The sequence below is a fragment of the Cololabis saira genome, chromosome 1 (assembly GCF_033807715.1).
Source record: "Cololabis saira isolate AMF1-May2022 chromosome 1, fColSai1.1, whole genome shotgun sequence".
NCBI classification, from domain to species: domain Eukaryota; kingdom Metazoa; phylum Chordata; class Actinopteri; order Beloniformes; family Belonidae; genus Cololabis; species Cololabis saira.
Genome location: NC_084587.1, coordinates 49,911,059 through 49,934,880, shown reverse-complemented (window position 1 = coordinate 49,934,880; position 23,822 = coordinate 49,911,059). Strand labels below are relative to the sequence as shown.

The following is a 23,822-nucleotide window of genomic DNA, read 5'->3' as shown; positions in this document are numbered from 1 at the left end:
GTCTGCGTTGGGTCTGCGTTGGGTCTGCGTTGGGTCTGCGTTGGGTCTGCGTTGGGTCTGCGTTGGGTCTGCGTTGGGTCTGCGTTGGGTCTGCATCGCCTCGACGCGTAGTTCCATTTTTTTCGGAGGTGCACGTCAGGCTACGGCGTAGCTACTGAGAGACTCCCCCGTAGCCGCGTACCCTACGGCGTAGGCTTAACGCAGAACCATAATTCAGCCTTTATGATGGTTGCCTTCTGTCCTACTCTGTGAGACGACGGGAGTCTGAGTTGGAAGCTCAGCATTTTCACTGATGTCATTGGCAATATCAAAGGTTACACGGGTAGTTTATATCAATAAGATGTGTTGATACTCAACTTCCTCTTCTTTTAGGTTCAACACAATTCTAGCATTCTGGCGAGGCGAGTCACACACATGGGCAACAATAGCATATTTCTGAGCTCCTTAGGGCAGCACAAATATCAATCATGTTGCCTTTCATGTGCAGCTATTCTTAGTAGTGGAGGTCATGAATGGTGACAAGGGACATTTATGTCATTTTGTCCCCCAAATGAAAGACTTTCTGTTGTAAAGCACCCGTGCTTTCGAGTGCTTGAGACTTTTTTGATGTGTGAGTTGCTGTCGAGTGTTGCCAACAGAGTGAGCTGGTGCCAGCCGATTATCTCAGTAACAAAACAGCCTTTCATCCGCCAGGATCTCCTGATTTGATGGAGTATTTATTTGACCCTGCAGTTTACAGAGATTGGGAGAGATTGGGAAATTCACTCACAATGTGTGGGTCAGTTCTGCGTTTTAAATGATAGTCTTGAAAGCTCCTTTTGTTTTTCTAGCTTGAGATAAGCTGTTAAAAAAAAGAAGAAAAAAAAGTATAATTAGAAATATTATAACTTCAGAAACATTTCATAACAGAGGCCTTTGAAGACGTTCAGGCCAGAAGGGGTCAAGAAGGGATATTGAGAAAACTGAGACACTGATACAACTGTCAACCGTGGTTTGGCTGTCCTGAACCAGAAACCCTGCAAAAACAAAAGGTTTTTACACATGTCTTGGATTGAAACTTTTGTCAGCCATACAGGAACTTACATTGACAAACCCTGCATCCTAACATCCATCAATGTGCAGGACGGAATCCCTGTGTAATTGTTTTTTTTATAGTATGCAATTAAAAATCATAAGACTTACTGGGGACTTATAACCTCCATCATAATTATTATAGTATAACCTGATCATCAAACATGTGATCAGCAGATTTTCCATATTTAGACACACAGTACTAACATAGCCCAAGAGAAATTAAAAGGGGCTACGCTGCCATCTAGTGGTCACGTGGACAAATGGCTTTGGAACCTTTTCCAGACTGATAGATCTCAATGACTTTGTTTCTCATTTGTTCCTGAATGTCTATGGATCGCAGCATGACGTCTAGCTTTTGAGGATCTTTTGGTTAATTCACTTTGTCAGGCTGGTCCTGTTTAAGTGATTGATTGAGAACAGGTGTGGCAGTAATCAGGCTTGGGTGTGGATCATGGAGGAATTGAAATCAGCTTTCCAAAGATGTGATAAACCACAATTAATTTACAATCACTTTTTCCACACAGGGCTATGTAGGTTTGGATTTTTTTCCCCTTAATAATAAAAACCTTAAAAACTGCATTTTGTGAAGATCTGAAACATTTAAGTGTGATAAACAGGCAAAAAATAAGAAATCAGGAAGGGGGCAAACACTTCCACACAACTGTAATTTCCAGTGTGTTGTTGTCCAGTACAGTGTATCAAAATGTCTTTATCTATCTTTTCTATTTATTTTTGTTATTCATGTATATTTTAGCTTACTATACCATCTCAAATTAGTTTTAGAATATGTATATATATATATATATATATATATATATATATATATATATATATATATATATATATATATATATATATATATATATATATATATGTATGTATGTGTATATATATGTATGTGAGATGTATATATATATATATATATATATATATATATATATATATATATATATATATATATATATATATATATATATATATATATATAACGGAGGGAAAACGTCCTCCTAGGTTGCTGAACATATATATACACATATATATATATATTTATAGAGTTGTAAAAAAAAATCAGGGGGGATGGTGGATTTTATTCAATTCAATTCAATTCAATTTTATTTGTATAGCGTCTAATACAACAAAAGTTGTCTCTAGACGCTTTCCAGACTTTAAACGATAAGCACACTGTCTTTATTTGAATGTTTCAAATAAGAAAACAACAAATATTATTATTATTATTATTATTATTATTATTATTATTATTATTATTATTATTATTATTAATAATAATAATAATAATAATAATAATAATAATAATAATAGAAGAAGTAGTAATAGTAGTAGTAGTAGTAGTAGTAGTATATTGATTTATTTTCATTATTTTTATTGTATTGCATCTTGTATATGTATACAGCATTATTATATATATATATATATATATATATATATATCTTGCTTTAGAGCACACTTTGAATAATTGCCTGTCTACACTGTGAAACATAAAATTGACTTTTTTGCCTTTGGGCAAAATAAGAGCATTCAATATATTTCTTTACATTTCCGGAGTCATCTATATGCTTCTGTCTTCTGTCGGGCCAAAATACCAGCAACAGTGTGTGAAAACCTTGTGAAGACTACAGAAAATGGTTGACCTCTGTCATTGCTAACCAAAGGTATATAACAAAGTATTGAGATTAACTTTTGTTACTGACTAAATACTTATTTTCCACTATAATTTGTAAATACATTCTTTAAAAATACTACAATGCAATGTCCTGGATTATTTCCCCCCATTCTGTCTCATAAAGTTGAAGTGAATTTATGATGAAAATTACAGTTTTAAGTGTGAGAACTTGCACAATTGGTTGCTGATTAAATACATGTTTGCCCACCGGGGACAGATAATTTGTGCTGATTACAAATAATATAATATATTACAAATAATAGCAGTGACCAAAACACCTGCAGAAATACTGCAGGAATGACATAGCAGCAGTTAAATGCAGCCTTCTGTAAGCTTTAAATATCCACTGGCCTTACATCAAATACATCAAAACACAACAATAAAAACAGTTTTCTGAACTTATCAATATGACTCTGTCCTTCACAGGATAAGTAAAATCGATCACTGCAAAAACTCACAATCTTAACAAGAATGTTTGTCTTATTTCTAGTTAAAATGTCTCATTTTAGTAAAAAGAAAAATCTCATTACACTTAAAACAAGACTCATCACTGGAAAAAACAACACTTTTCACCTGTTTCAAGTAGATTTTCACTTCACACATAACATCACATTAAACTCCCACTACCCACAGACCAATGTACCGCGCACAGTCTGTGCGCATACGCGGAAAAACAGAGCCACGTGCGGCGGGTTCTGCACGTGTCTCCCGCTCTGTCAAGTTACCGCACAGGAACACGTTCAGCGGATGTAGTCATTGGTTTTCACAACAATAAATCCGAGTTCTTCGCCCCGGGAGCTGCACGTTCCTATTTTCTGTGTGAATGAGGGTACACTTATTTGAATATGGGCCATTTTTAACATGTACACTATTTAAAATATTATTAGGGGGTGTTTTTTTCTTGACTCGGTTAAGATACCTTGGTAACAAGTCACTCACCAAACAATTCAACGCTTCCCATTACCGGTCTATTAGGTCATTGCTCTAAAAGAAACCCACGAAAACAAACAAACAAAAACCCCCAAGGAAATTTCATTTTCCCCCAACAGAGCATGTGATATGTGTTTTTTTTGTGTACTTTGTAAGCTCACTGGCGCTTCTGCGTATTGAAAGCTTTTATTTTGAAGGTGAGTAACGGAAGTGATTTAGGTGCATGAATGAAAACTCTCGCTGTTTTGGTTGTTTGGAGGTGATTTCAACCATTTCCAGGCGGATTGTGTTCCAGACCGGTACGGGATTCAGTACATTAGTCTTTTTTTCTTCTTTTTCTTCTTTTTAACTTGGTGTTGATGGATATAACGGAGGGAAAACGTCCTCCTAGGTTGCTGAACTCTTTATTTTTTGCTCCTTAGCATCTTAGCTGATCAAGCTACGTATGCATGTTAAGGCTGATTTATGGTTCCGCGTTACACCGACGCAGATGGTAGGGTTCGCGTCGGCGCGTACCTTACGCCGTAGGGTTCGCGTCGGCGCGTACCTTACGCCGTAGGGTTCTGCGTCGATTTAATGCGGAACCATAATTTAGGCTTTAGCTTGAATGTGTAAAGATATTTACGTTGTTTTTTTTTAGCTTGACTTTTTTGCCTTTTTTGTTGGCTTATCTGGTTTTTGTCGTAGCTAATGTTCAGATTTTTATTTTTTTTAAATAAAGCAACTAATAAAATATCTCCCTGAATTTTGCAATGGTAAATACTAAAGCCATGAAACTGTTCATTGATTTATATTCTATAATAGTCACTATTGTTAAATTTGAAAATAGTTTCTAAGTTGGTGCAATTAGTTTAGTCTTCATACACCCGGTAAATTACACTTGAGCAAGATGAACAATTTCTTTAATTTGAATGAAATTCTCCTAATCTCAAAACTCACCTCTTCAGAACAGCTTTTAATCTGTGATTTGTTTCTTACCCTTTATCTTATCTTTTATCTCTTATCTTTTTTTATCCTGTGGTTTTTAATTTCTTGATCTCAATGTTTTATCTTTGTCTGTGAAGCGTCTTTGAGATCTTTTAAAAGCGCTCTATAAATAAAATTGATTATTATTAATCTTACAACCTAGTCAGAATAATATCCCTCTTAATTTCTGATTTAAGCACATAAAGTGGTTTTATCTGCTTGTTAATAATCTAACTGCCAATAGTTTTTCAGATGGACAACAACCAACCAGAGGAAAGTGAGTTATCAGCACCAAAGGAAGAGGAAGAGGAGATGGAGGTTACCATGACAACACACGCCCAGCAAACACACCTGACAGCAGCAGGACCTGCTGGAGACGGCGTCTGTACCACCGACGACCATGACGACGAGGAGTCAGACTCGGACAGGTATACACACACACACACACACACACACACACACAATTAAATTGTATTTATATAGAGTCTACTACCAGACCCAGAACATATGACCCCCGATCAATTATTACATAAACAATGGCTGTGTTTACATGGGAAGTTTGATTCCTCTTTAATTCAGAATTAAAATTAAATCTGATTTAAAATTATTAAAAATTACCATGTAAACACCTAATTCCGAAAGAAAATGGCCATTCTGAATTAAACTTAATTCCGAAGTAAGTGTCTGGTTTATTCTGATTTTAAATCCGAATAGATTAATTCCAGATCATGTATACACTCATTCCTCTTTAAATTAATTCTGGTCTTTCTTTCTGCTCGTTCCCTCGCCCGTCTGTCTCCATGACACTTATATTCCACGCTGGGCTGGTTTTCCAAACAAAGTTTCAAGATGGCAGCACGCAGTAAACGCTGGTCAAGAGCAGAGACCATTTATTTAATAAATAGCTTGGAGGACCTGGAAATAATTAAAAGAACAGATGGAAACAGGAAACATAAAAATGGTGATCTTTCCAAAGTTGTAGCGGCTAAGTTAGTTTTTCTTCCGGTAGTTTAACTTCCGGTCCCCCCCCTATCCAATCAGAACCTTCCCAACCCCCAGACCTGGAGAGGAATTGGAGAAAGCTGATCAAACGTGTTTTCCATGTAAACCGTAATTCGGAATTACTATTTCCATGTAAACTCGAAGGAAAGTAGTTTAATTCTGAATGATTTAATTTGGAATAATTAATTCCGAGGGCAGCACGGTTAGCACTGTTGCCTCACAGCAAGAAGGTCCCCGGTTCGACTCCCAGGCCCAGCAGGGCCTTTCTGTGTGGAGTTTGCATGTTCTCCCCGTGCTTGCGTGGGTTTTCTCCGGGTACTTCGGCTTCCTCCCACAGTCCAAAAACATGCATATTAGGTTAATTGATGATTCTAAATTGCCCGTAAGTGTGAGTGTGGATGTGAGCATGGTTTGTGTGTTTATATGGCTGCAGGCAGGTGGAAGCAGCAGTGGGATGATCAGAGGGGGGGCTGCAGGTGGAAGCAGCAGTGGGATGATCGGGGGGGGGGGCTGCAGGTGGAAGCAGCAGTGGGATGATCAGGGGGGGGGCTGCAGGGCAACATGCAGCTCCTGAAGCTCCGGCCTGCAAACAGGCACAGAAGAGAAAGTGGGGGGGCAGACCAGCACAACAGACCTGGTTTCTGTTGTAATCTGCAGAGTAGTTTATGAAATGTTGCAAACAGCTAGTGGCAAATGAATGAAAACTGACTGCAGTGTTCTTTCCCATATTCAGTGACAGTTCCTCCTCCTCTTCCTCCTCCTCCTCTTCCTCCTCATCCTCCTCTTCTCCCTCCGTCCGCTTGCTTGAAGAGGATGACGATGAAGGATTCAGCCAACCAACCGTAATCAAAACCCAAGATGAAGTCGTACTGGAGGTAAGTCTGTGATGGATTTAAAAAAAAAAACTTGTATTTTAATACTTGTATCATATAAATAACAAAGGCTCAATGCACATAAATTCATTTTAAAATGTTGTTTTAAAACAAAATGAAACTGCATCCACACTAGTTTTTTTCTTTTCTTGATTGAGCTACATGACATCGTAGCGGGCAGTGCCAGCTGTCGTACATTACAATATCAAACTAACAGTCCCTTCTGAACACTGGCAAATATTCCCAATCCATAATCCCAATTATTCAGTGCGTTTACATGGGAAGTTTAATTCAGAATTAAAATTAAATCCGATTTAAAATGAGTAAAAATTACCATGTAAATACCTAATTCCGAATGAAAATGGCCATTCCAAATTAAACTTAATTCTGAAGTAAGTGGCTGGTTTATTCTGATTTTAAATCTGAATAGAATAATTCCGTGATCATGTATTCACTCATTCCTCTTTAAATTAATTCTGGTCTTTCTTTCTGCTCGTTCCCTCGCCCGTCTGTCTCCATGACGCTTATATTCCACACTGGGCTTGTTTTCCAAACAAAGTTTCAAGATGGCAGCACGCAGTAAACGCTGGTCAAGAGCAGAGACCATTTATTTAATAAATAGAAATAATTAAAAGAACAGATTGAAACAGGAAACATCAAAATTGTGAGCTTTTCAAAGTTTTAGTGGCTAAGTTAGTTTTTCTTCCGGCAGACGTAACTTCCGGTCCGCCCCCTATCCAATCAGAACCTTCCTGATTGGATAGGGGGGGGGGCCGGGACCTCGGCAGTGCGCAAGAGGGCGCCTGCCTGCGCCCGAATTTAAATTTTTTAATTTTGCCGTGCTGTGACAACATCTCAGCGCGTCCAATAGGAGAGAAGGTGGTGGAAGGTGAAAAAAAACTTGCAGGTTGTAAATCAGAGACGATCAAGATGGAGGAAAAGATGATCTTGTCTGTGTTTGTGTGAGGAGCTGTGGGACACAAGACCGCAGGACTATCATGACCTCAATAAGAAGGGACAAAAGTGGAGAGAAATCTCCCACAATTTGGACATACCAGGTGTGTTTAAAAGTGGAACGAGCCTGAATTCCCTCAAATCCTGTCTTCATGAGGATTTCATGGACCCTCCTTGCTGCTGCTGCTCGTCTCGTCCTCCTCAGAAGAACTATAGCCAGGGCTTTTCTTTGAAGCAGGGACTGATATATTTTTCAAACCGAGCTGTAGCTACTGTACGTCCAAACGAGTGGGAAAACGGCGCCAGACCGGAAAAACTTTATTCGGTCGCCAAGCAACTTGCAACAAATATGTACGCGATGCGCGCCTTGCCCTGCGCCGACTCTGCGCCCCCACCCGGCGGTGTGCGCGGCGCAAACCGCGTCCTATGTGAAAGCAGCTTAACAGGCCAACGTTACAGCTCCAGCTCCAGCTCCATGTCTGACCTCTGGGTGACTGAACCCTGCAGTTAAACACCGCTCATCCAACTCCCATGAAGGAACTGCAGAGATATGTAAAGAAATGTTTCCCGACTCTGACGTCCCAAGGCCGTTCCTGTGCGGTACGGACAAATCCAGGTACTTCATCAGATTTGGATTAGAATCGTTCTTCAAAAAACAGCTGGTTGACGGCATGAACAAGGCTGGGCCTTTCAGTCCCACTGCTTTCCTGCCGACTACAACTAAAGCCTGAATTAAGGTTCTGCGTCAAACCAACGCAGAGCACATGCCGTCACCGTGACGCCGTCGTGAACCCTTCGGACTTCTCCGTCACTCCATTTCTCCGCGGTGCAGTACCCCCCGTGACCGCTAATTTGCTATCTTTTTCTGAATGGTTTATCCGTCTTTTTCCGGTCACAGTGAATCAAAGAGATAAGGACAACTATTGTGCAAAAAATCAAAACAAAACAAATCACACATACACGAAGAAAAGAGCGCTGAAAGTTCACGACTGCTTCAAACCAGAAACCGGAAATGCGTTGCTACCAATCACAGCCCCCTCGTCTGCGTCGCCTCGACGCGTAGTTACAATTTTCCGGAGGTCACGTCAGTGACGGCGTGTGGTCTGCGTCGACGCAAACCACACGCCGTAGGCACAGCGTCGTTTTGACGCAGAACCATAACTCAAGCTTAACTACGTAGCGCTGCAAGCAGCCGTCATCCAACATCTAGTCCATGTGACCTGACTAGAATTAAACGTCAAGGCAGCGTTAGGTTTTTAGAGTAAACCCAATTTTCAAATAGGTATCATAATCAAATTATAATCAAATGTTGGAATACAAGGTTGTTCCAACCTCACACTAACTTCAGATGATTTAAGATGTGAGTGTATTTTTCTGTTTCAGTAACAACTGAACGATATTCTGAGTTATTGTGAATGAGTTGAATAGAGTTCGACTTACCAGGCTGTTTTGTTTTGCTTTATATATGTTTATCGTGCTCCTGATAACGTGGTGCGCCTGGTGGATGAAAGCGGAGCTGCTCATTGATAACGCGGTGCTCCTGAAGGTTCTAACGTGGTGAAATGTTCCGTGTCTGTTCAGGAGCTTCCAGCTGTGGAGGAAGTGAGTGTGACTCTACCAGAAGAAGCAGAGCTGCAGCCAGTAGGAACCGTCACCAGTGTTCTGCAGCAGCTCGGTAAACATACATACACACACACACACACACACAAATAACTGAGTTACAACATAACAGTACCAGTGAAATCAAATAAAATGTGCTCTCATGGGGTTTATAAAGGTGTGGAATGTTTCAAAGTGTGATTGTGTCAAAAGTCTTCCCCACATGGAGACTCTGACGGCTGCTGTGTTGTGTGTTTGACTCCAGTGATCGTCCAGTCTCTGAAAGACGCCCCTCCTCTGAACGACGACAGCATCATCTTCACGTCTGAGAGGGAAGCCGTAGGAAAGGTGAGAGGACTGAAGACTTCTGTCTGTCGTGACCTGAGGAGTGTCATGTTTGAGTGTAGGCCTGAAACGATTCCTCCAATAATTCAAGTAATTCCATTACAAAAAATGATGGAGGAATCTTCTCTGCCTCAAGGAATCGTTTAATTTCTCCAGCTCAAAGCATCATATTTCACCCAGACTACGTTTAATGCGGCACAACGTGCTGACGCCGCGCACGTTAAGGAAGAAGAAAGAGTCGTATGTTTGGTTTTAGTAACATGCCGTGCTCAGGCGGGAGACACGTGTAGCTCAGTGCTTAACTTTTATTTTCAATCCACGCTATATTCTTCTGGTTTGTTCTCCTATATGTTCCCCCTCTAACCCAGTACACACATAGGTTCCTCTAAACATCTGTTCCCGCTACAGTTTTAACTAAAAGAAAATGTGCTCCAATACAGCAGGTCTCAGAATTTTATTTTGAACACTGCCAAAACTCAAAATCTTAAAGACTTTAACTTAAAACTTAACTAGAACTTAAAATTTGCTTGACACAAATGAAAGTTCAATTGAAACACGTGGGGAAAACACCTAACCTTTTAAGTGATGTGTGTTATCAGGTGTAATGGCATTTTTAGGTTAGAAATAAGAACATTTCTTGGTAAGATCCTTAGTTTTTTGAGTGAATCAGTGAATTTGGTCGACTGGTGTAAGTTCAGGGTTTTTAAATGCACAGCCATGAACCTACTGTATTATATAATTTAGTCTTAGTGATGTCAATTAACATCCAACATCTTATGTATATTTATAAATACTCTTTAACTAAAAAATATGTTTTATCCGATTAATCGATGGAATTTTCAGTAGAATACTCTATTATAGGGCTGCAACTAACGACTATTTTAATAGTCGACTAGTCACCGACTATTGAAACGATTAGTCGACTAATCGGATAATTAGTAAAACAAATTTAAATTTAGTATGAGGTTGCATTAATTATGTGGCAAATGATAATAAACACAAGAAAGATGGCACTAGTACGGAGCCCCTCTGGTAACATTTGAAAAAAATTAAATAATGCGTGGCCACGCATTAATAACTCGTGGCCACGAGATATTAATGCGTGGCCACGAGATATTAATGCGTGGCCACGAGATATTAATGCGTGGCCACGCATTATTTTACTCGTGGATGGCATTATAACCTACTGTCTGGACTCCGTGGATGCAACTTCCTTGGTGGGATGGTTATTCATCATTAATAACAGTAATTATAGTTTATTTATATTAAAGAGCAAGAGTATTGTCATGGTGAGTGTAGTTATAACATGTGACATTTGAAAAAAATAAAATAATGCGTGGCCACGCAATAATAACTTGTGGCCACACATTGATTATCTCGTGGCCACGCATTAATAACTCGTGGCCACGCATTATTTTATTTTTTTCAAATGTCACCAGAGGGGCTCCGTACACTAGAGCCCTGCGATAGCGGGACTGTTTTCTTCATCCCGCTCCCGCTGAATTTCTGACCATTACCGCCTGCAACGTGTGTTACAACGTGTGCACCTCCCGCGTGTGCCCCTCCCGCAAAACTCATGAATTCATGCCCGCACAGCGCACAATAAAGATGCATTGATTTAGTGTCTTCTCCCGTCCCGCAAGAGAAAAGTCCAGACAAATCTATCTGATCTAATGTTAACATGATCATTGTGGAGCTTGATGGATAATTGACAGTTCATAGGCACCTGACTGAAAGCGCTGCATCAATTATGTGATTTGAGGTTATAGCAATGAGAGTAGCTGTGAGTGGCTCAAATAATACTAATAAATAACATGAAATAAACAAAGTTTAGTATGAAACGAATTAATTTAACAAATGAATCGCTTGGCCATTGCATTGGAAGGAGAGAATGCTGCTGACCGACCGCGGTCCCGTGCGTCTCTCTTCCAAGATGCGCCACAGACACTAAACGCAGTTTCTCCAAATATCTGACTTAATTTAATACTTTGTCAGGCATAATGTTAAAGGTTTCTTTTAAAGCCAAAATACGCTTAATATCTTACCAAGCCGTTTCGTTCAGCACTCCGACGTGCTTTCTCTTCAAACGCATTACCGACGTGCTCCCTTGAAAAGCAACGTCGGCTTTGCAAACCTTGCAAGTAATCTTTTTATTCACCGTATCGAGGCTAAAATGCTCCCAAAATTTTGAAGTTTTATTACCCGCAGCTGCGCTGAGACGCAGTCGTGCATGCGCGACTTGGCAGAGATTGTATTGAAGTGAGACGCCTCACTCCGTTGGAAAAACACGTCTGGCGACAATTGTCGACAATGGAATTCATTGTGGACAATTTTGATTATCGATTTTTGTCGACAACGTCGACGAATCGTTGCAGCCCTACTCAATTACTAAAATATTGGATAGCTGCAGCCCTAGTTGAGTGTGCTGATCCTCTCATTGTAATACCGTGTTGTGGATGTGTGTGATGTGTGTGAGGTGTTTGAGGTGTTCGGCCCCGTGTCCAGTCCCTTCTACGTCCTGCGGTTTAACTCCGCGGAGCAAATCAGCAGCAAGGGGCTGACGGAGGGAATGACTCTGTACTACACCCCCACCATCAAGGAGTACACGGAGTACATCCTGACGCAGCAGCTGAAGGCGTAAGACAGACAGACACACACACACACACACACACACACACACACACACACACACACACACACACACACACACCAGCAGTACCATCATGTCAGTGGGTGCTGTAGACGCTGCAAGTGCATTCAAGTGAATCTTCTGTCCTGCAGCATGAGAGGATCCGACGCGTCCTGGAAGAACGACCAGGAACCGCCAGCAGAGGTGAGGACCGTGTTCACATTCACATTTAGGCCACGTTTACACGTAGCCGGGTATTTACAAAAACGGATATTCCCCCCTTTACATTTTGAATAATACCATCATTTACACGAACCTGCATAAATATCTGTTAAGGTGCTATGAGCAGCCAAACCTGCAGGGGGCAGTGTAACGAGAAGATAAAGTCATGCTAGCCAATCAGAATCCTGGAAAAAAACATCAACAAATGACACGAGTAACTTCCAGTTACTTCCAAGATGAACGAGAGTCTTTCGTTTGGAGTGACAGAGAAGTGGAGTTACTTTTAAGTGTGACTTTAGAATATAAAACAGGTAAAATACAAGAAAATATTAACGGTGGCCAAACAAATTGTAAACACAGGTCGCACTCATGACGCTGCACTGCAAAAACTCAAAATCTTACCAGGAATATTTGTCTTATTTCTAGTTAAAATCCACTTTGGCCGGAGTTTTCAGAAATGATGGTTTTTGGTGACTTTGAGCTTCGTTTTTGTGTAAACGAACGGCCAAAACGCATGAAAACACCAGCGTTTTTCCTCCGTGTAAACGGGGGCTCATGATTCAGACGACTCTACTAATCCCTTTGGGAGGTTCCCTCGGGGAAACTGTCACATACAAATCAAACACCCCAAAAACCAAACACCCATATCAAGATGACAAGATAAAACATTTAAATAAAGATAAGAATAAAAACAAAAATAGAAATAAATAAAATAAAAAGTGCAGTGCCATAAATAGAATTATTTGGATAGAAAATAAATAAGTGTTGTGTAATACAGTAATCCCTAGCTATAACACGGTTCTCCTTTCACGTCTCGCTGCTTCACGGATTTGCATTGTGGGTTGTGTTCTGCATTCTGATTGGCTGAACAGTCTCCCCGCTTCTTCACTTCCTGTGTCAATAACGTTGGTTGCTTAGCAACAAGCTGAGAACGGCCAATGAGCTTCAGCAGCAGCTGAAGAACGGGACCCTTGGTGAATCGTTACAGTCTCAGATATAATCCATGGTGGCATGTCGGTTTATAAGAATCTTTTTGCCCAGAAGAAAAAAAGAGCAACAACAACGACCCATAACTATGTTCTTCTCTGGAAAAAACACAAATTATCATTATTATTATGAATTAACTCGTTAATTCAGAAAAACAAGAGCAGATTTTTTTTTTCTCAAGTGAATGCAATACGCTTCCGTAATTCGCACATTTTTGAAAGAAGAAAAAATACAATGGAACGTGTTTAGAGAAAATTAAAAAAAAGAATAAAAAAACCCAACAACATAAAAGAAAAGGAGAGGTCAGAAACCTGAGAGGCTTATGGAGTGGCCTGCCCTCTATGATGCACTTCAGACAGTAAAACAAGAAATACTTCAGAAAAAAAAACACAAGATGATTAAATACCGTATTTTCGCGACCATAAGGCGCAACTTTTTTTTTTTTTTTTTTTTTTTTTTAAATGTGCCGGGCGCCTTAAGAAACAGTGCGCAGTGTCTATTACCTGAATTACGGTAATGTAAGGCCGGCCACCATGAGAACGGTAAAGGGAGAAGGGGGCGGGTGAAGCCCCCGTGAGTTGCGACGTGAATGAGACTCCACTGAGCTGTTTAATGCGGAAACAGATGATGAAAACTTTTAAGGATTTGCTTGATGTGTAAAGTGAAATAAAATACAATCAAACTAAGTTTTGCTCCGCTCTATTTAAATAAGCACACTTGTGTGAGTGTGTTCTGCAGCGCGCGTGTGTTTTGCATGTCGGAACCGAGCATGCACCTGCCGTGGGTTTGCGGGTCCGATCGCCGGTTCCCCGGGGCAGATCCGGCTGAAATGCCGGTGCTCTTTCCCCGGGAGCCCCTACTACCAGTCCATGTGGGTTCCTCCGGCCCCGGCCGGTCGGAACCGGTCACTTTCCCCGGTTAAAGCCGCGGTGATGGGCGCTGCTGCAGCCCGACTTCCTGGTTCCCAAAGCGGTCCGATCGACCTGGTTCCCGCCCGCTTTGCGAGCAGAGATTTCTGGGGTCTGTCCCAGGTCAGATCAGCTTCCCCCTCCGAGATTTGCAGCCAAATCTGTCGGTTAAAAACCCGGTACCGGATCCCCGACATCTGCGTGTGTGTGTTCGCGGCGCGAAACACACAGATTCTCATTTATGTGGCGCTTGCCTGCCGCGCTGATGGACAGAAACCTAAACTTTGCATAAGACGTTTCCAGCCGGAGTCATTATAAGGACGAATGAAAAGGGGGGGCTGGATGAAGGGATGATGATCAAGTGGCTGAGACAGGTCTGGAAATTCGGACTGGCGCAGCTGAATTAGCAGAGCGGAGCTCCTGTCGGATACAACCCGGTACCGGCTCCCCGACAGCGCGTGTGTGAGCCCGCGTCCCGGGACCGCCGCGGGACCAGCGCGCGGGGGGGGCGGACCGGGACCCGGGACCCGGTCCAGCGCGGGCGGGGGGCGGACCCGGGACCCGGGACCGCCGTGGGGGAGCAGACGGGGAGCGGACCCGGTCCAGCGCGGGGGGGGAGCGGAGCGGGACCCGGGACCCGGTCCAGCACGGGGGGGGGGAGCGGAGCGGGACCCGGGACCGCCGCGGTCGGGATCCGCAGCACAACGGGGTATGAAAAGTGTATTTACTCTTGTGCTCTCCTGCCACGCTGATGGACAGAAACTGCCGGCTATGGTGATTTTTAAAAGAGCATCTGGATATCTAGTATATACAGTGTACCGTGTACTTGTATGTACATGTAGAGACGTTGATGGTTCTGGGTCAGCAGCTGTTACATCTCAGCTAGGAGTTTGTTTTTTAATCTGTTTTTGAAAACAAGGAGGGACGGAGTGCTAGGTACCAGGTTGGAGATGTTATTCCACAGGGCCACCCCTCAGTATTTAAGCCTCCACTTCTGACAAGTCTCTACGGCTGGAGCAGAAAAAAAACCCCGTCTGCAGGTGCAGACGTCTCACTGCGAGTTAAAATCCCGCGGCGCTGCGCGGAAACGCTCCGCCCGAGTCACGAAGGAAGATGCTGAGCACGCCGATGCTGTGCCTTCCATAATCCCTCTCCTTTGCTTTCCCTCTCTCCTCCAGGCTTTGGATTATAGTGACGATGAGAAAGAGCAGGAAGCAAAGAGGAAACTCAAGAATGCCAAGAAGAAGAAGGACCCCGGCAACACAGGTACTCACAGTTCACGCTGGCCAACGCTGGCTCGGATGAGTCCAGCCCAGGGGGGACCTGTCACATGTTGGGGAGTTGTAGGCTTGATTCAGTTCAGTTTTATTAATACAGAGGGAATGCGCATGACGTCACAGATGCAACTTCACAGCGGGTTACGCCAACTGAGTGTCAGAAAGACTGAGTGTCAGAAAGACTGAGTGTCAGGAAGACTGAGTGTCAGGAAGACTGAGTGTCAGGAAGACTGAGTGTCAGGAAGACTGAGTGTCAGGAAGACTGAGTGTCAGGAAGACTGAGTGTCAGGAAGACTGAGTGTCAGGAAGACTGAGTGTCAGGAAGACTGAGTGTCAGGAAGACTGAGTGTCAGCGTAAACTTTCAGTTTCAGCAACTGGAAAACATCTAAAATGGGAAAGAGCTGTTGTGCGATCGACTGTACTCATAGGAGAACAAACAATTTTAGTATCAACTTTGTTTTATATCTTTGAACAAAAAAATATAAGTGAGGTCTTAAGACGCCCCCAGCCTCCGGCTCCTCAATGGTGCCAGGGGTTCCCCACAAAATTATTTGTAATATAAAATAATAAAATAAATATTCTTCTGTAGAAATTAACTAAATACAACAAATTATTTTATGGCAATTACACAAGACTGTCCATTAACATGTTCAACACCACAAACTTAGTCACTGCTGGTGACATTCATCTATTCTGGCCTGATATTCTTCCCTGCCTTGATGAAAGGAGAAGCTAGCGGTAGATGCTCTTTAACTTCTCCCATAGATGAGCTGACGAGCTGCAGCTGTGTCAGGAGTGCCTGGCACGTCCACGTGGCCGAGCGCGCAGCTCTTCTAAAGCATCAATTATGGTTCCGCGTTAAATCGATGCAGAACCTACGGCGTAGGGTACGCCGTATGGTGCGTGTCGCTGTGTACCCTACGCCGTAGGCTCTGCGTTGGTGTAACGCAGAACCATAAATAAGCCTTACCACACGCCGGCTGACTCCGCGCATCAGCCGGCCGAGTCCTAACAGTTTCCCCCCTTTTGTCGAAATGTCCACATTGCAAGTATTGTCGCCCTGTTGTCATCCTTTTTGGTAAAATGTAACCAAACTTTTGAGCATTTATGCGGCTTTGTCCCCGTGTTTTCCTGCTGGCCGCGAATGCGCACGTTGCGCAACGTGCTTGGTGACGTCATTCGCGCCCACTGGAATCGATAAGGGAATCGTTTGCGAAAAAGGCAAACGATTCCAAGGAATTGAAACACTGGGAACCGGTTCTCAATTCCCATCCCTAGCTGCAATTCACAGAAACAACTGGATTCCAGGCACCGAAACGTGGATTTGCGTTCCCATTTTGTATCAGGTAATGTTGGATTTTTGGGTAGCTAACGTTAAACGGTCAAATCATAAAGTTCGGTGTCCTCATCACTTTAATTTCTACAACAAATCCTGCCTTGAAATCGGACCAAGCGTCAAGACTTTTGTAAGCCTTCAAGCTTTGCTTCGTGTATTTCCCCGGCGTAGAAATTAAGTACATATAAATATCAGAAAACTGGATTGGTGGCCAAATATGAATGTCCATGGACCACTGGTTCTTGGTAACTGTACCAAATATGAATGTCCATGGACCACTGGTTCTTGGTAACTGTACCAAATATTAATGTCCATGGACCACTGGTTCTTGGGGTAAATGTACCAAATATTAATGTCCATGGACCACTGGTTCTTGGTAACTGTACCAAATATTAATGTCCATGGACCACTGGTTCTTGGTAACTGTACCAAATATTAATGTCCATGGACCACTGGTTCTTCAGGTAACTGTACCAAATATTAATGTCCATGGACCACTGGTTCTTGGTAACTGTACCAAATATTAATGTCCATGGACCACTGGTTCTTTGTAACTGTACCAGATATGAATGTCCATGGACCACTGGTTCTTGGTAACTGTACCAAATATGAATGTCCATGGACCACTGGTTCTTGGGGTAACTGTACCAAATATTAATGTCCATGGACCACTGGTTCTTGGTAACTTTTTTTTTTTTTTTTTTTTTTTTTTTTTTTTTTATATTTATATAGCGTCTAATACAACAGATGTTGTCTCTAGACGCTTTCCAGAGATCCAGAACATGAACATAAACATAAACATAAACATAAACATAAACCCCCGAGCAATTATTATATAAACAATGGCAGGTAAAAACTCCCTTAGTGGGAGAAAAGCCTTAAGCCAAACAGTGGCAAGGAAAAACTCCCCTTTAGGAGGGAAGAAACCTTGAGCAGGACCAGGCTCATAAGGGGGGACCCTCCTGCCGAAGGCCAGACTGGGGGAGTCAGGGACGTCGACAGCACACAGCAGGCAGGTGGAAGCAGCAGCGGGATGACCAGAGGTGGGGGGGGGGGGGGGGCGTCAGCAGCACACAACAGTCATGTAGTACAGTAACTGTACCAAATATGAATGTCCATGGACCACTGGTTCTTGGTAACTGTACCAAATATTAATGTCCATGGACCACTGGTTCTTGGTAACTGTACCAAATATTAATGTCCATGGACCACTGGTTCTTGGTAACTGTACCAAATATTAATGTCCATGGACCACTGGTTCTTGGTAACTGTACCGAATATTAATGTCCATGGACCACTGGTTCTTGGTAACTGTACCAAATATTAATGTCCATGGACCACTGGTTCTTGGTAACTGTACCAAATATTAATGTCCATGGACCACTGGTTCTTGGGGTAACTGTACCAAATATTAATGTCCATGGACCACTGGTTCTTGGTAACTGTACCGAATATTAATGTCCATGGACCACTGGTTCTTGGTAACTGTACCAAATATTAATGTCCATGGACCACTGGTTCTTGGTAACTGTACCAAATATTAATGTCCATGGACCACTGGTTCTTGGGGTAACTGTACCAAATATTAATGTCCATGGACCACTGGTTCTTGGTAACTGTACCAAATATGAATGTCCATGGACCACTGGTTCTTGGTAACTGTACCAAATATTAATGTCCATGGACCACTGGTTCTTGGTAACTGTACCAAATATTAATGTCCATGGACCACTGGTTCTTGGTAACTGTACCAAATATTAATGTCCATGGACCACTGGTTCTTGGTAACTGTACCAAATATTAATGTCCATGGACCACTGGTTCTTGGTAACTGTACCGAATATTAATGTCCATGGACCACTGGTTCTTGGTAACTGTACCAAATATTAATGTCCATGGACCACTGGTTCTTGGTAACTGTACCAAATATTAATGTCCATGGACCACTGGTTCTTGGGGTAACTGTACCAAATATTAATGTCCATGGACCACTGGTTCTTGGTAACTGTACCGAATATTAATGTCCATGGACCACTGGTTCTTGGTAACTGTACCAAATATTAATGTCCATGGACCACTGGTTCTTGGTAACTGTACCAAATATTAATGTCCATGGACCACTGGTTCTTGGGGTAACTGTACCAAATATTAATGTCCATGGACCACTGGTTCTTGGGGTAACTGTATGGGTCACTGTCAAGTCCAACTGTCTTTAATTTAAGCCGATAATCGGCTGTTATCCCGTCTTTTCCACTAGTTGCAGCTGTTTTTGCTGATATTTTGCCACTCAGTGAGAGTAAAGCCTGATATATACTTGCTGTTGGTGCTTGCGTTCGCGTCCGTTCACGTGCACCACCAACTGCAACGTCGCTCACGTAGTACACGAGGAGAGCGGGTCGTACCGGCGGTGACCGATAGGGGGCAGTAAGCAGAGCAACAGTTGGAAAAGTGATTAAATATTTAGTAGTAGAGGTAGTAGCAGCGGCAGATTAGAACAATGAACAAGTTAACATGACAATATTGGATGAAGGGGAGATTATAACATTGCTTTGGTTGCGATCTCGGCAAAGGAAACAGCGCCAGCGGGTCTGATACTAGCTGGTCTGATACCAGCTGGTATCAGAACAGCTGGTATCAGACCGGGAGCAGCTGGTATCAGACCAGCTGGTATCAGACCGGGAGCAGCTGGTATCAGACCAGCTGGTATCAGACCGGGAGCAGCTGGTATCAGACCGGGAGCAGCTGGTATCAGACCGGGAGCAGCTGGTATCAGACCGGGAGCAGCTGGTATCAGACCGGGAGCAGCTGGTATCAGACCGGGAGCAGCTGGTATCAGACCGGGACCAGCTGGTATCAGACCGGGAGCAGCTGGTATCAGACCGGGAGCAGCTGGTATCAGACCGGGAGCAGCTGGTATCAGACCAGCTGGTATCAGACCGGGAGCAGCTGGTATCAGACCGGGAGCAGCTGGTATCAGACCAGCTGGTATCAGACCGGGAGCAGCTGGTATCAGACCGGGAGCAGCTGGTATCAGACCAGCTGGTATCAGACCGGGAGCAGCTGGTATCAGACCAGCTGGTATCAGACCGGGAGCAGCTGGTATCAGACCGGGACCAGCTGGTATCAGACCGGGACCAGCTGGTATCAGACCGGGAGCAGCTGGTATCAGACCGGGAGCAGCTGGTATCAGACCAGCTGGTATCAGACCGGGACCAGCTGGTATCAGACCAGCTGGTATCAGACCGGGACCAGCTGGTATCAGACCTGGTATCGAAATGTTGAGGAAAAAAGTCGAAATGTCGAGAAAAAAGTCAAAATTTCCTGAATAAAGTTGAAATGTTGAGAAAAAAGGTGAAATTTCGACTTTATTCTTGAAATTGTATTTCAACATTAATCTCGTCATTTCGACTTTTTTCTCAAAATAGTTATTTCAGCATTAATCTCGACATTTTTTGTCTTGTTTTCCTCAGATATCCCTGCGGCCGTTGTTTCCTCCCCCAGCGTGAAGCAGGAGAGGCCCGGGGGGCGGGGTTTCCCGGGCCGACGGGCAGGGGCAGGGGGGCGGGCCAGGCACCAGAAGCCCAGAGAGAAGCAGCAGCAGCCGCCTCCCGCTCACCGGTACCCCTCAGCTGCCCCTGCCCCAGCCCTGTACCTCCCCCCTTCCTACCGGTACCCCCCCTCCCCCTCCCCCACCCCCGCCCCCACACCACCTACCCCCACCCAACTACCCCCTCTACCCCCCGCCCCCTCATCATCCTCATCCTCATCATCCTCATTCTCATCCTCATCCTCATGCTCATCATCCACTCCCTCCATCCTTCTTCAACCCTGCCTTCTCTGCACACCTGTGGCGGCCCGGCTCTGTCCCATTCTCCGACTTCCCCCCTCCCCCTCCTCCTCCCCCGCCCCCTCCACCCCCCCAGTGACATCCTGTGGGTGTTAGCACCCCGGACCAGCCCAAACAGCCTGCCACTCTCACCTTATTCCATAAATATAAACACTTCTATTCTAGATGTGCAGATATTTGGACATGTATAATATAGACGCTTCAGGGGGTTTATATTTGTCCTTTTCCACCTGCAGGTTATGAGCATGTTGCTTGTTCACTGATGCTGTATGTGGTCAAACGGGCGTCTTTTTTTTTTTTTTTTTTTTTTTTTCACTTTTTTATGCAAGCCAAGCGCCTCTTTGCTCCTGCACTGCAAAAACTCAAAATCTTACCAAGAATATTTGTCTTATTTCTAGTTAAAATGTCTCATTTTTAGTCAAACAAATCTCATTACACTTAAAACAAGAGAAATTACCAGAAAAATAACTTTTCACCTGTTTCAAGTAAATTTTCACTTGAAATAAGTAGAAAAATCTGCCAGTGGGACAAGATTTATCTTCTCATTACAAGCAAAAAAATCTTGTTCCACTGGCAGATTTTTCTACTTATTTTAAGTGAAAATCTATTTGAAACAGGTGAAAATTGTCAAATAACAAGTTATTTTTCTGGTAATGACACTTGTTTTAAGTGTAATGAGATTTGTTTGACTAAAAATGAGACATTTTAACTAGAAATAAGCCAAATATTCTTGTTAAGATGTTGGGTTTTTGCAGTGTAGTCCGCTGACCTATCAGGAAGTCGGCATCTTAATCCACCTTAATTTAGCTTTAGAAAATGGAATGAAAAGAGCTCCTTTGGCCGTCCTGCCGGGGCCCTGGATTGGGTCCGGGTCCCCTGGATCCAGAGTTCAGGGAGATGTTTGTCGTAGTCGGCGACTTCCTAGGCTGTTAATGAGCCCGCACCAACTAAAATGAACTAAAATCAAACCATTTCTTTACTTTTCTCTTTAGCATCAGAGATCTGGGGCCTGAGTTTAGTGCCATTAATTCCAGCCAACGTGATGATGTCAGTCACCTCACTTGAAGCCAGAATTCAAGAGCATTTTTTAGTAACACGGTTGTGTTGGAAGCTTGTTTTTATTGACGGATCAGACGCTGGTGTGTGCACGACCAGAGGATCCCAGATGCATTTGAGTTTTTTTTTCCCAGCCACTATGAAGTTTTCATAACAGTATTTTCACAGAGGTTAATCTGATACTTCCTTTTTACATTTGTTTTGTATCTTTTCATCATGAATCTGTAAACTTTGAATTTATTTCAAAGTAGATCCTGACCTTTCTCGTCACCGACCGCGATTCACACTTTTTATGTCATCGTGCTTGCACTGCAAAAACTCCAAATCTTAACAAGAATATTTGTCTTATTTCTAGTTAAAATGTCTCATTTTTAGTCAGAAAAATCTCATTACACTTAAAAACAAGACTCATCACTGGGAAAAAAAACAACAATTTTCACCTGTTTCAAGTAGATTTTCCACTTAAAATAAGTTAAATCTTGTCCCACTGGCAGATTTTTCTACTTATTTCAAGTGAAAATCTACTTGAAACAGGTGAAAATTGTCAAATAAGTTATTTTTCTGGTAATGACTCTTGTTTTAAGTGTAATGAGATTTTTTTGGACTAAAAATGAGACGTTTTAACTAGAAATAAGACAAATATTCCTGGTAAAATTTTGAGTTTTTGCAGTGTGTTGCTTATACTTGTTTGCTCGTAAAATCTGATATTTACTTAAATCTTGAAGTTTCAATCTGCAAATTCGAGTGTTTCCTCCCAGGACTCAATATTCTGCAGTGGGACTTAAAAATCATGTTTTCCAGCCGTGTCTGCGTTATTCCATGTTTTGTTTCCAGGTAAAGAGTGTGTATCCGGTGTGTGTTGGTAAAGTAAAGGAAGATCATGTGCAGGAAACGGCTCTTCATTTCCAAGGTTCCCTCTCGCTGGAGTGTAGAGTTGAACCTTTTCTTCAGCGTCGCTGGCTCCGACCACGGAATGAAACAGAAATGACTTTTAATATTTCACTTTTATTTAATGTGGGGCAAATGTGAGAGGAATCCATCTAGTGACAATCCAAATGGAAAGGCTGATGAAATCCACTGAATTTGTGCCATTTTATGAAATTGAAACCTAAATGTTTGTAAACGAGCTCAGAATGTAACGGTTCAAGTCAACAATGTTTATATTGAAAGTTGTGAACACAAAGCCTTTTTTATTTTTGTGATTATTCATTAAATGCTAAACACTTAAAAATTCTTCCTTCACTTGTGAGTTATTCAACTTTCATTCACAACTTGAAATAACTGTCAATGGCTGCGTTTACATGGGAAGTTTAATTCCTCTTTAATTCAGAATTAAAATTAAATCCGATTTAAAATGACCATGTAAACACCTAATTCCCAATGAAAATGGCCATTCCGAATTAAACTTAATTCCGAAGTAAGTGGCTGGTTTATTCTGATTTTAGATCTGAATAGAATAATTCTGCGATCATGTTTACACTCATTCCACTTTAAATTAATTCCGGTCTTTCTTTCTGCTCGTTCCCTCGCCCGTCTGTCTCCATGACGCTTATATTCCACGCTGGGCTGGTTTTCCAAACAAAGTTTCAAGATGCAGCACGCAGTAAACGCTGGTCAAGAGCAGAGACCATTTATTTAATAAATAGCTTGGAGGACCTGGAAATAATTAAAAGAACAGATGGAAACAGGAAACATAAAAATTGTGAGTTGAATTGTAGCGGCTAAGTTAGTTTTTCTTCCGGTAGACGTAACTTCCGGTCCCCCCCCTATCCAATCAGAACCTTCCCAACCTCCAGACCTGTAGAAGAATTGGAGAAAGACCATCAAACGTGTTTTCCATGTGTTTTTACTCATTTTAAATCAGATTTAATTTTAATTCTGAATTAAAGAGGAATTAAATTTCCCATGTAAACGCACTCAATGATTTACAAATCCGGAAGAGAAAGTTGAGTTGGATTAGCGACACCCTCAGAAACCGGCGACAAACACCACCAAACAAGTCTTGAAGTGGAACCCCAAAGGAAAGAGGAGACGAGGTTCCCCAGGAACAGCTGGAGAAAAAGCACCGAGGTAGAAATGGTAGGGAGCGCGCTCAACTGGGGAGATCTCCAAAGAACAGCTAAAAGCCGAGGGAAA

General features: G+C 42.5%; 1 protein-coding gene across 1 annotated transcript; it reads left to right on the top strand.

The window, feature by feature from the left end:
- Positions 1-3,932: 3,932 nt before the first annotated feature.
- On the top strand, positions 3,933-21,002 carry naf1 (nuclear assembly factor 1 homolog (S. cerevisiae)). The gene is made up of 9 exons (XM_061733132.1): positions 3,933-3,984; positions 4,896-5,079; positions 6,387-6,528; positions 9,061-9,154; positions 9,344-9,426; positions 11,900-12,060; positions 12,205-12,256; positions 15,348-15,435; positions 20,254-21,002. The coding sequence occupies exons 2-9, from the start codon at positions 4,904-4,906 to the stop codon at positions 20,724-20,726; spliced, it is 1,269 nt and encodes a 422-aa protein (XP_061589116.1). The 5' UTR covers positions 3,933-3,984; positions 4,896-4,903; the 3' UTR covers positions 20,727-21,002.
- Positions 21,003-23,822: the final 2,820 nt, after the last annotated feature.

Excerpts from the sequence above, each read along its gene's own strand:
- naf1 (XM_061733132.1), top strand. The coding sequence starts at position 4,904 with ATGGACAACAACCAACCAGAGGAAAGTGAGTTATCAGCACCAAAGGAA. Across the intron at positions 9,155-9,343 it reads CAGTGTTCTGCAGCAGCTCG|TGATCGTCCAGTCTCTGAAA; the intron begins GTAAACATACAT and ends GTTTGACTCCAG. Across the intron at positions 15,436-20,253 it reads GAAGGACCCCGGCAACACAG|ATATCCCTGCGGCCGTTGTT; the intron begins GTACTCACAGTT and ends TGTTTTCCTCAG.